Here is a 13,675-nt window from a genome sequence, read left to right as displayed (position 1 = left end):
AGCTGCTCTGTGGGTTTAAATGCCTCTTTCTGTGCTGCTTTGCAGCAGCACAGAAAGGGGCTTTTAAACCCCCGCTGGCTGGATCAGCTACTTGGCAGGGATCTCCCTGCCAAACAGCTGCTCTGTGGGTTTAAATGCCCCTTGCAGCAGCACGGAAAGGGGCAATTAAACCCTTTAACCCGAAACTTCCCGAAGTGATACGAATCACTTTGGGAAGCTTTGATTTGGAAATCCCATATCATTGCGAATCAGGTCCGATTTGGGTACTTTACCTAAATCGGAAACCTGAATCGCACACCCCTAGTAGAGACAGCATTGGGGGGGGGGGGTCAGTGATCAGCATCTGTTGTGCAAACTGTTTGCTGTCTTAAGATCTGTCCATAATACATTTTTGCTGTGTTTTCACACGTTGATGAGAACCTGCCCATCATTGTGATGGACAAGAGGTAGGCAAATTAATGCTTGTATATTGTAGGCTTGACTAGTGCAATGTAGCTTACGTTGCCCTTGAAGTTTCATATGGAACAAAATGTATCTGTTTGCCTCTCTCTCAGCAGAGCGGTGAGATTGTATTCATCCTATGTTAAAAGCAGCTGTGCTTTGCTTTCAGCTTGAATTTAACGTGGTAGTTAGGTATTCGTGGACTGGGACTCATATAGCCAAAAAACCGAAGTCCCACACATCTACTGACAACTAGTCAACAGCAGTTACTGGCAGTTCCATCTCACTACTGTGCAAGAAACGGAGCCTTTTAGGTTGTTGCACTTATCTTATGGAGCAGTCTCCTTACAGGGACTGGAAGGCAACCTCTTTACTTCTTTTCCAGAGAGAGTGTAAAACCTTCATTTTTAAACATGCCATTAACTTATAAAGCAAAGTGGTGAGATGTTACATGGTAGTTGTTTCAGAGTTGGCTGTTACTTGGTTGTTTTTTGTATTGATTTTAATTCTAAAATGATTCTACTAATAGTGTGGTTTTGTTGAATTGTATTTATTAGTCACTTAGGGGAGCAGCTTTGAACACAGGAAAAGATGGTATGCAGGTTCTTAATAAATAGAGACACTGGGTGCGAACAAAATTGTAAATGTGAAATAAGTTCTGTTTAGGTTAGAGCTTGGTGATTATCATCCCACAGGCTGGACCAGTCTAAGGAAGGTGGTCAGCTGGCCATGGAGGTGGTGATGTGGCACCATAGAATTGTTGCCATCATAGCAACCGCTTCAACCACCGATAAGGAATTGCAGGAAAAACTGAGACACTAGCGTAGTTACCCAGAAACTACTTGCATGCTTCTTGCTAAAGTGCCAGAAGAGGTGAGAGCTCCACTAGGGACACCCTCTCAGGTCCTGTTGCATTTCATGCTGTTTATGACTGGGGAGGAAGGCTAGCAGGCTTGGTAGCAGCAGTGCGCCCAACCACTTATTTGGAGAGAATGCAGTGAAACATGCAGATTCATAAATAAGCAGCTGGTTACAGTGATGACTGCCGTTTTATATATAGTGTTATATAGTCATTGCATTACTATATAATGCAATAAACTACCTTTATACATAGTATCATATGTAGTATTATATAGTAATCACATTATATAGTAATTTCACCTTCCAGCAGTTACTTCGGTGATGTTTACCGCAGTCCTGTGAGGGAGGCCAGCACCATTATCTTCCTTATTACAGAAAGGGCAAGAGGAGGGTATAGCAGAGGGCCAGAGTCATGCCTGAAGCCTCCTGTGAGTTCATAGCTGAAATTTGGATTGTTGTGGTTCCAGTTCAGGATCTTAAAAGAACCTGTAGTGGTTAAGCTGTCTAGTTCACACATGCATAGATCTTTTATTTCTATAACTATTAGCAGGTAAACACCACTTTTGAAAAAGCATTCGATTTGAGATGAAGTGATATGAAAATCATGGTGGTGGTGTTATAGCCAAGATACCCATTCATCTATTGCTGTTGCAGTTTCCCTCTTATGTATTTACATGCTACCCCAGAGCTTAAGTATTTACATCCCAGCACCAGCCTATAAATTTGGTAACTATTACTGCTAGACAGGAAAGCTACATGAATGAAAATAACCTCTTGTTTCCTCTTACAGGGTTTCTTGGATTACCAACCAGTAAACCGCCCGATTGTAATTTTGCGCCTGTTGCATTACATTGTCCGCCTCATATGGAGAATGCAGTGACTAATGCCTAAAGAGGCAATTGGGATTGTTTACTCATTTCCAGCAACAGCAACTATGAACAGTGTCTTTGTATGCAGCTAGCAAGTCTTTCCTGACTTCAAAGGACATCTAGCAGATGAAAGGAGTGAGAGGACTCCATATCAGGCAATTTTTGCCTTTTTCTGAGAAAAGTGAGTTTTTTAGATGGATGTTCATTGTTATAAGAAACAGACATTGAACCTGAAGAAGCAGGATTTTATCTTTTTTTGTTGTTGCTGAAACCTGTTCTCCCTCTCTTTTTTTTAACCTGCTATATAAAGCTTTCAAGAAAATAATTGAATCATGTTATGTTCACTTTTGGAAACTCATATGTTGCTCTTGGTTATATCCAACAGTGGAATTGACTGGGCCAGCTGTTTTGGTAAAGCTGCCTTAGTTTTTATATAAACAATTTACTGTACAGCTTTTTTTTTTCTTCTGAAGCAGCGAGAGGCTGGACTCTGGTAACAGGCGCTCTGTTCATTCCAGATCACTTTCATGCACAGGGGACTAATCATAAGCGAAGCTGGTGGACGCAAGAAGGAAAGGTTTTGAACTGAAACGAGTGGTTGCTCTGGAAGAGATTCCCATGCCACCTGAAATGCAGATGTCTCGTGTGTCTTATACAGAAATGAATTTACAAGAAATACACACCCATCTGCTGTTAATGTACCCTTTTGGATCTTCCACTGCTTACACCTCTTGCAGCCCAGAGGGAGAAATCTTGAATTTGCTTTGAAACTGTGAAAATTTTAATTCCCCAAATAATAACACCAAGGTTGCCTTTTACAATTTTCTTCCTACTTGTACAGATAAATGTGTTTATTCTAGAATGGGAGGGGGTGGCGGCAGTGTAGCAATAAGTCATTGCATGTGGGTGAAAGCAGTTCCTACACCTGTGCAATATTGCCCCATAGTTATGAGGACCTACTGCATAACTTCAGGCACTGTCTTGATCCTCGATTTGGTTATTTTACTGTTTAAATCCAATTTGTTTTTTTCCTAAAGAAGAAAAAAAAACCTCTGGATTTGGTTATTGCTGCCTTTCGTAAAATCTATCATAATAAGAGGTGACCTGATAACCATAATGTGGAATGTATAAGGACTACTGACTTGCTACATGGTTTAAGGTCAACAATAGCACAGTATTCAGATTAATCACAGAGGGTCAAAAGATAAGCAGGAACAAATTTTCTGCTAGTTTAAAAGATGGTGACATCTTTTAACTGTGGAATATACTTTTTCTTCTGATGCTGCCAGCTTCATATGAACAGTGCAAGGGACTGGCTGTGTTGATCCAGTATGGGCTCTTAATATCTTGTGATGATCTTAATTAGGATTATTTGTTCTTTTGAAAAAAACGTGAACCAAGGAGGACCCAAACTGGATTGTGCAACTGGAATAGATTATGCAAATTAAGGACAGTGATTCTGTTAATCACAGGGAGACATAAGAATATTGATTCTCAAACAACAGTCCAGAAGATAACAGAAGCTAAAATGTATCTTGAGAAATTAAACCACCATATAGGATGCTTATTAGACCAAGGAAGCCCAGGTGTAATGATCTCCCCGTATGGTTTTCTGCCAGTATCTGTCTTTGTGAGGAAAGGGTTAAGGGTGGCAACATTTCCCAGACAGCATGGCCCTATTCCTGAGTCCCAACTGGGTAGAGGAGGAGGGCAGAAAGCTGGGAAGCAGTATTAACTGCACTGTTCTGCAGTTGCAATGAGGGAGTTCTTGGAGCTGATTTGATAATGAATATAGAGGTAGTGTAAAGCAGTATGCGCCTGCAGAAAATTACCTTGTGCCCCAGGGTTCAAAAGTTTGGGAAGCAGCAGGAGTTCTGCAGGACCCTGAAACTCCACACTTTGTCCATTGGAATTTAGCCTAACCCTCGATTGGCTTCAGAAACTTTCTGTGTGGGTATGAGGTAGCACATCTGACATTGTGAAAACATTTCCAGGCTTATCTTTGCAGTTGCAAGGGCTAGAAAAATTGCTGGTTTTATTAAAATTCTCAGGAGAATTCTGTGCCCAACACCAAATTTGAGGCTTGTGCAGAATCATGGATTTCACACAATCCACCCATCTCCAAAATCAAATAGCATTCCACTAAAGCAGATTGGAGCAAGCATTTAGCAGAGATGTGCATGTTGACTTCCTTTTTCTGCCAAGAAACCATTGCTTCTGTGAAATCACTCATCATTATACTTCCAGATTAATTGGTAATATAATAAATTTCTTCAATCTAACTTTCCAAACTAGTAATAATTCTGAATAATTTAATGGCCAATATATTTTAGGAAAAAACTCCACCAGGAAGTGTTGTGATTTTATAGGAGGGGAAAAAATCTCTAACCTAGCAACCTGTGCTGTACCACGTTATGGTCAAGTAGTTCATCAAGTAGTTCATTTATGGATTTGGACAGAGGCAACTGTAAGACTAGCTCCCTGGGAATGCATTGTTGCTTAAAGTATTGTGTATACAAGTGCCCCTTATTCCATATTCTGCCCAAATCATTTTATCTGGCCATTTTTAAGTTGCATATAATGGTGCAGAGACTTTGCATAAAACCGTGGTTCATTTGAATCTTATTTGAAACATGTTTCTAAATGCTATAGCTCCTATTTCTGGTTTCACCAGCACCACTGAAAATGTAACCTCTTTCAAAAAGTTGCAGCCTGCCTTGAGCTGTATCTAAGCCTTCCTAAGTGCTATTACAGAATTTCTGAAATTTGTCAATTACAACCTTATAATCTCTCCATATTGCACCATATATTACACTGGACATCAGTGCCTGGGATATATGAAACGTTTTCTCATTTAGTCCAGACTACTCCCATACTACCCTACCCTTCTATAAAGACCAAGGGCCAAATTGCACACTTTGTACTTTAATCTTAAAAAGCAGCTGGGGAGGGGGTGTCTATGTAAGTGAGAAAGATTACTGTCACAGCACTGGAACAGCTAGATTTAACCCTTTCCCTTTATGCCATTTTTTCAGATAAAAATGACCCCTGCATCAAGTTGCTTTCATCCCCAATAGAGGGGGAAAGACAGACACATATTTTGTCTTTTTTCCTCACCTGCTGGGGCTAATAGCAACTGAGAGGGGATTTTTTTTCCAATGGGAAACAGTCTGGTGAAGTTAACACACCTGTCCCTATACCATAGTCCCATTCCAAATAACACCCTTCTCTACAAATGCTTTTTATCATTAAAGTACATGTTAAAAGATCTGATCATGGATTCCGAACATAGCATGGAGCTTGGTCCTTAAGACTACAGGATCAGAATACATCCTGGAGTCCTGATCTAGACAGATGCATGTGTAAGGATGAACTGCCTGTGCACATCTGCATACTTTTAGAGGACCAGTAGGCAGATAGCACTCTCTTTTTTGATAGCAACAATTGCTTTTGGATGACGAGGGAGAATGGAAAGCTGTGCTGGAGTTAGTTTCCTGTCCTTCCAAAAAAGAGAGATGGAACTATCAGAGTTGACTGCATGTATAGCTTCCCTTTCACTGCAGGGAATTACACATATATCCTGAATGGCTGGGCTCAAAAAACTGAGTGCAAGAAATTGCATGCAGCATTCTTGTATAGTTACAATTTCAGATCCAGCAAAAGAAGCATAGATCTCGAACCCCAGGATAAGTTTTCCCTTTCCTCCTTTACTGTGTAATCCGCCTTGGGTCTCAGTGAGAAAGGCGGTCTATAAATGACATAAAATAAGTAAGTTTCATGCAGAAACTTCAACAGTGCTAATAGGAATTTGGTCCATCTGATTGCATGTTTGCATGTCACCCACAAAAATCTAGTTGTATTGAAAACATTGAGGAAGCAGGTTGTAAAAGCTAACAGTGCTCAAATTGATACTGTGCAATAGAGATTTTTCACTGCTTCTAGAAAGCCTGGGACCTGTAAAGACATCTTTTCTGTTCCAAGTTTAGCAATGTTGTTAATACAGTTATTAAAAAAGAAATATTTTTTTCTTGTGCTAGGATTCACCATTAATCTTGTCAGTATACCATAGGAACTGGTATTTCTTGTTACAGTGATCATGTTAATGATCAAAGATTACTTTGTGGTCAAACTCTCATTCTTTCTGTGTTCAGAATTCTTTCTGAACTCACCAAAGCATCTGTTCATCATGGAACTCTTTGCTCACACTTCCACAGTTGGAGCACTTTAGTTTGATTCCTTTTAATGTTAAAAACCTCATGTAAGGCACATTATCAATGGTTGGGATCTAGAGAGCTCCATGCATGCTCCTAAAACAGGAGGGCTTCCTGCTTTTCACCGACATGGTGACAGAAGTCCCTCCACAGATCTCCCGACCTGCAAGCATGGGTTGCGAGGGGTGTTGGTGTTTTTGTTTTTGCTGGTAATGTTAGAAGAAATTAGCTGCTGTAGAAATGGGGAGAGGGAAAGAGCCCAGCCCCACTGTGTGAATGGAAGCTTGCGAGTATGACCCACTGAACCTACCCCCCCCCCAAGTTTTCTCTTCCTTTCCCCATTTGAAGGCTTGGCTGGTCCAGTGCCTTGAGATGTGTACACATTCTTATGTGTTAACTGCTCACATGGGATTGCAACTAGCTTGCTGCCATGGCTTCAGGCAAACTTATTATAAGTCTAATAAATATTTTAAAAATTCTGTGAATTATAATGTAAACAGAAAAAAGACAAGGTATTGGCACTGTGTGGCCCAAACCCAGGCTCTCCTGTTTATTAAGAAATCTTTGCCAGACATTTATTCGAAGTATATATACTGGTGTTTTTTTTTTTTTCAAAGCTAGACCAAGCAAGGCCCATTTGGTTTGACATAATTCAGTGCAGGTTTTGTGCCTTGACTACCCCACTGTGTCCACAGTAGACTTGTGGGTTTTAAAAATCTTTTGTCAGCTAATGCATCTAATGTTTTGCCTATTGGAGAGATTTTTTAAAAAATAATCCTTTTCTAGAAATCCTTACTTTTAAAAAGAAAATCCCGCGAAAATGTTTTATGAAAAATTTTCTTTGGTAGTGGAGAAACCAGATTTAAATTTCTTCTTAGAGGAATTGCATCTATTAAGACTTTCTATGCTTTTTTCCCTTCAATGATTGTAAATATTGACTATTTATTAGATTAGAGCCGTTGTTCTTTTCATCTGAGCCAAATGTTACTCGTGTGCAATGTTTCCTCTCTTTTTCTATGTCATGTAAGATATTTTTGTATAGCTGCAGAAGTAAAACTGATTTCTCTAAACTTTTTGTAGAATCAGCTCAACCTTGTTAAATACTGTAGATTCCTTTTCTTTGTAATTAATGCACTCTACTGTTCCATAATGCTGTAACTTGTAGAAATAATGTATATTTATTTTCTGCTTATTTAAGTTCTTGTAAAGTCTTTTTTCTTTTGTTTTCTTAGTATATATGGAAATAGTGATTGATCAGTTTAGAGCACTGTCTACTAATTAAAGGTAGTTGTTGCTATTTTAGATATTTTTAACCCCTTCTTTTCTACCAGTGTCTCTTGCCACCCACCCTATCTTGTTAGGATGTTCAAATATGAAATGAAGGCAAGGATTAGAATTTCAGTGTGAATTGGAGGATAAATCACACATTCTCAAAACCACATCCAGCATGTCACTTGTAGCTTTTCTTATAAATTTGTTACAAATAACATTGTGGACTAAAGGTGACATTCAAAGAACTTTAGGTAGATTGATGTGCAGTACTCAGAGCTAGTCTTTAAGAGTGATCAACATGCCCTGAAATTTGTCACACAAACATGCACACATCCTCCATCCCCAGAGAACTAAACTGCTTCCAGCATCCCATCTCAAAATTAAACCTGTTTGGAAAATTCATTAGATGCCCATTCAAATCCTTGTTGGTGCTTCGCGCTTCTTCCTTTAATCATGCTTGTATTAAGGGCTTGTAAGACCTTATCCCTTGACCGCTGTTTACATAGAACAGGATATGACTGTTACCTCATGAACAAGAAGTACCTACAGTTTATTCAAGAACTACTAAATTTTTAGGGAAAAAATGAATTTTTGCACCCTGGTTTAAAGACCACTAGTTACTGTATGGCAGTGCCTCGTCATCAGGTACAGACATCAATGTAGCACTGATCTTGTACTGATTAATCACTAATGTGTTTCATAGAACCCAGCATATGTAGCATTTTTATTGCAGTTTCCCTGGCTTACTTGTGTTTTGCACTGATAAAATTTTGACAGGGTAATTGCCACTTTACTTGTGCAATACTGCTGTAAATAACTGCAGATCTTTTTTTAAGATGCAATCTTTTATGTTCTTAATAATGAATTTTATATGAATAAAAATTTCAACTATTTATCATGTGTTTTATTTTTCTTTGTTTAACAGCATTTTCATAGGATGCCTTGTTTTTCACTTGCATAATTCATAAACATTCACAAAACTATGTCTTGGTCTTGAATGTATCTGGAGAGTGTATTTTTGTAGAAATGTATTTCAGTGTATCCCTGTGATGGATAACTCAAATTACATGCAGTCTAGATGCTCACCTCTAAAGCACTGAATATTTTGCTATTACTAAAGAAATCCTAGAGTTAGATCCAGGTTCAGTATCACCTTAAAGACCAATTAGATTTCCAAGAGTCAAAGCTCCCTTCATCAGATACTCTAACTAAAACAGTAACATTCATTGTTCCTTTATAAAATAATTTCTTTATTGTAAGGAGATATTGTTACATATAATACATTTTGATTTGATATTTTGGAATGATCACATAGTTGGATGTCTTCCTTTACAAGAAAACTGAAAGCAACTCAGGCCTTTTAGTTTAGAAAGATGATGACTGAGAGGGGAATGATAGAATTACATGATTATATATTACAGTTTGGACAGAATGGATACATTTTTCTGCTGGTCTCTTATTTATGGTACCGTGGGTCACCCAGTTAATTTGATTAGTAGTACGTTTAGGACAGACAAAAAGAAGTGCTTCCAATCTGGTCTGCACAGTGTCTAATGAAGGAATTCACATGCATATGATGCAATGGTGTTGTTTGGTTTTTAAGGAGGACACATTCATGTAGGCTAGACCTATAAACCACTATTGGCCAGGATAGCAAGTGGAACCTCCACATTCAAAAAGCAATATACTTCTGATTACTGAGTGCTGGGGGCAAACGAAAGTAGCAAACTAATATTTTGATGCTCCTGTTTGTGAATTTCCTAGAGGCATCTGGCAGCACTAATGGAACCAATGCTAGATGAGACAGATGTGTTCAATCCTGACTCTGTCTTTAACATTTCCTGTAGCAGTTGCAGGCTTGAACATAACGTATAGTCCAAGTAAGCCTCTGGTAATGAAGGAAAAGGGAACATGCATAGTGTGTGGCACTATGGACTTTCAAAAATCAACCCAGTGTGTACAAGTATTACAATATTAGCAAGCAAGCCTTTACTGGCATATATAAAATATAATTTTAAATACAGAAACTCCATACAAAATGCGATTAAAATTACAAATAGGAACAGGGCAACAGTGCAGCAAAACCAGTACAGAATATTACTTGTCGGGGCATATAGACATGGCACTGTAGAGAAACTTTGCTACTATTTCAGTTATTTCTCCATCTGGGTTGTCAAGCAGAAACTGAACCTTAAAATCATCAGAAAACTCTGGAAGTTGTAGAAGATCCCAGTGTAGCGCCAGATAAAAAGAGCACTGGAGAAGAACATGGGAAACAGTTTCAACACAGTCCATCAAACAAGGACGACACCTGTTATAATAAGGAATCCCATGAAATCTGCCAGATAAAATGGCTGAAGGAAGAACATTAAATCTGGCCAGAGAAAAGGCTCTATGTAGATTGGGAGCCAGGAGTTGGTAAAGGTATACTGCTGGGAAGCTTACGTTAGGGACAATCCCCAAGTTTAGGAGAGAACAAGTTCTATTAGCAGAACTATACAAAGTTTGTAACTCTAATCCCAAAAGACTGGATTTTATTTCTGAGAAGGCCTCAGACTCAGATAGCAGGGATAAAGATTCTATAGATAAGTTCAAGGAACTTATTTTAGCCTCAATACAGGCTGACCAACTAGAGTTGGCAAATTCAGATAATAAATGATACGTATAACTAGGGGGATCAGAATTAAAATGGAGTTTCAACCAATATTTTATAGTGTGAAGCCATGCCTTGGTGGCCAACAGATTCTGACCGCACTCTAAGCATAAGGCAGCATATGGAACACACATAGGAACCCCCATGATCTTACGCAGAAAGACTGAACACGTTCAACTGAATTGTCAATAGCATCAATCCAGAGCAGAGCCCTGTACAATAACTGAGCTCCAATTTTAGCACTGAAGGCTTTAAGAGCAGCAGGCACACATTGGTTACCTCAATCAGAAAAATTAAAGTGAGATATTGCTGCAGCATTAACTTTGGCTGTATTAATAGCCATCCTACGGTGGAAGGTCCAAGTAGCATTAGATTGGAAATAGACACCCAGGTATTTAAAGTCCTTAACTTGTTCAAGTCTATTACCATTGACAATCCAGTTACACAGTTTCTGGGAATTGGGAAGAACCAATACCTTAGATTTTTCATAGTTCAACTCCAGTCTGTTGGTCACACAGTATTCAAGGCAACAGTTCAATAAACGAATCAATCCAACACAGGAAGAAGACAAAAGAACCGCATCATCCGCATATAATAACAAAGGGATAGAAACGGAGCCAAGTCTAGAACTGTGACCATCAACCAGTGACAAAAAAGGGGCAAGACCATTTAAAAACAGATTAAACAAATGGGGGGCTAAAATGCACTCCTGCTTAACCCCCTTCTTAATAAAGATCCTGGGTGAGAGTCTCCCAGAGGAAGAACATCTGACCTGGCAAGTATTACAATATCATCTTCATATGTGTATACTTGGTTCCACTAGCCAATGTAAGAAGTTTCTCCCAACAAAACAGCCACCCCTAGCCTTAAATTACAGCACACCTACATAGCAGGAGATCAAAGACCTATGGATTCCATGGCTGAACAAGCACAGACTTTGGGGAGCCTGGGTTCATCAAAAAATATTAAAAATCTAAGTTTCTAACTCTTACGGATCCTATATTAATCTCTCTGATACTAGCAAAAAGATACAAATGTTGACTGAATTTATGAAATGGATAGCCACAGAATTCACTACTGATGTTACAGTCACTTGTGCAGAATTTTTTAAAAGCCTGAAGTACATAAACTTCCTATGGGGTGTGCAGCAAAGAAAAAAGCTTAAAACTTTTTCTCCGCAAGCAGAAGTGCTGCTGTGTTTACAGGACCTAGGGGAAAGGCCACATCCAGCAGTGGAGCAATGTGGGCAAACTTATTGGAGTCCCTCTACATAATTACAAGATGGATAGCAGACAGGTAATTGCCTCCAGTACTTGACTTTCTAAGCCAGGATGGAACCATGCAAATCTTCTGCACATTTATTTACAAGGAAAGCTTTTAAAAAAAAAATCTCAGTTCTTTCATAATGACAAAAGACTGGCATGTTTCCAACCTTAGGCTGGAGGAAGTTCATCAAGCTCCAGGAGCATTCCTCCATCTTAAGTGGCACATCCATTGGAGGAAGGCTCCTTAGGCTGGAGAAAAGCTTCAAACTCTGCTCAGTTCAAGTAGTAGGATACAGGCCAGTGACTCCTTGTGTTCATACACCACACCTCTACATGGAAAAGTTGTAACGAAGTCATTACCTCCTCTTGTCTCCTCTTGGAGAAGTCCAGCTAAATTAGCGTCTGAAGGGAGGGAATCGGAAAGCAGGTAGAATCTTTCTGAAAGCTGCAGCCTATGAAAGACCAACACATCCATTATTTTACTATGACCACAGCTAGACCCATAGCGGTTTGAGCAGCTGAGCTCCTTTTGTTTCCTTTCCCACTTTGTCTAAATTGAATTATGATTATGCTGTCAAGGCTAAAGGCTGTTTGGATATAAGTAACTTGCCTGTCAAAAGTAGTTTAAAATGAATGCTTCTGACTTGCCCAGATTAGCTATCCTGAGTAAACTATCCCTTCATTTGTTTCAATTTCTGACCACTTACATGTTTGAGGGTTTAATCAGTGTTGGGTAAATGAAAGTAAGTGAAAGAGGCTCTGGGCAATTAGGGGCTCTCAAATAACGCCAATTTCATCTTGGAATCAGCAGCCGTATTTTTTTTTAAAGAGGTTGATTATCATCCTGCATATGCACAAGAAAATGGAATTGTCATTGCATACACACTGAGCAACAACCAGAGACCATAAGTTAGGGATGCTGTGAAAACACCACTGTGTTCCCTTCTTTACAAAGGGGGTGTTGACTGAGGACCCCAAGCCTTGACTCGGACTCCTTTGTTATAAACCTTGCTATCACCTTATTTTTTATTTGGGGGGTACTGAGCCCAGAATGTGCTTGTTTTACCCGTTACAGTGTTTCCCGGTCTGTCATGCCAGACATGCTGGGCGATCCATACTGAAATATAATGACCAAGCGTGTGGGAGCCCAGTTCACGGCTCATGGGAAAAGGGGGTAGGGATGCAACTGCTGGCTTAGGAAATTCCTGGAGATTTAGGAGTGGTGGATTTAGGGGAAGGACCTCAATGGGATATAGTGCAATAAACTCCACACTTCAAAGCTGCTATTTCCTCTAGGTGAGCTGATGTCTTTAGCCTGGAGATGAGTGGTACTTCCAGGACAACTCCAGGCCCCACCTGAAAGCTGGCAACCCTAGAGAAAGGGCTTAAGTCTCCCCCCCCCCACTGATGCTGTTTTCCTGACCTGAAATGGCCCTGGGAAGCTGCTATTGGCCCAGCTGAGGAAACGTGCCTATACTAATGGGCTACACGTGTGTTCCCCCATTAGGGCAAGCAGGAATTCCCCTGGGCCGCTTCAGATCAGAAAAATGGCACAGGCTTAAGGATTAAGCCAGAATTTTCCAACCAGGGTTCTGTGGAATCCTGGCGTTACATAGGAAATCATGGAATAAATACTGAAATACCATGAAAAATTCCAAATATACAAGCCCAAATATCAAACTGAAAGTAAACATGTTAACTTTGGATGTGAAGTTTATTGCTATGTTTACGTAAACTTTATTTTGATTTGATATTCTGATATTTATTTACTTCATTTATACTCCGCCTTTCTCCTCAATGGTGACCCAAGGCTCCTGACATCATTTTCTCCTCTATTTTATCCTTACATCCTATGAAGTCGGTTAGGCTGAGAATGTGTGACTGGTCCCAGGTCACCCAGCAAGCTTCCATGGCAGAGTGGGGATTCAAACCTGGGTCTCCTAGATTCTAGTCCAGCACTCCAACCACTACTCCACACTGGGAAAAAAAGATCAGATGATACAAAAAAAGACAGGGAAAATGCTTCACCTTTTTCTTATGATGTAAGCTGGGGTGGGGCATCTTCCTCACTACCATGTAACTGGCTGGCAGGGGGGAAATTAA

The 13,675-nt window shown here is 39.7% G+C and overlaps 1 protein-coding gene across 3 annotated transcripts in view; it reads left to right on the top strand.

Annotated features, from left to right (window-relative positions):
• Positions 1-8,547, top strand: part of BCL2L11 (BCL2 like 11) — a 36,295-nt gene extending 27,748 nt beyond the window's left edge. For 2 of the 3 annotated variants that reach the window (XM_054984715.1, XM_054984701.1), the window contains exon 4: positions 2,093-8,547. In XM_054984715.1, coding sequence (XP_054840690.1) covers positions 2,093-2,182 — 90 coding nt within the window. In that variant the 3' untranslated portion in view covers positions 2,183-8,547. The remainder of the gene's footprint in view (positions 1-2,092) is intronic. The other variant, XR_008597406.1, reaches the window with a different exon arrangement.
• The last annotated feature ends 5,128 nt before the right edge of the window (positions 8,548-13,675 follow it).

This window comes from Eublepharis macularius, chromosome 1 (assembly GCF_028583425.1).
Source record: "Eublepharis macularius isolate TG4126 chromosome 1, MPM_Emac_v1.0, whole genome shotgun sequence".
Taxonomy (NCBI): Eukaryota; Metazoa; Chordata; class Lepidosauria; order Squamata; family Eublepharidae; genus Eublepharis; species Eublepharis macularius.
This window is presented reverse-complemented; position numbering and strand designations above follow the sequence as displayed.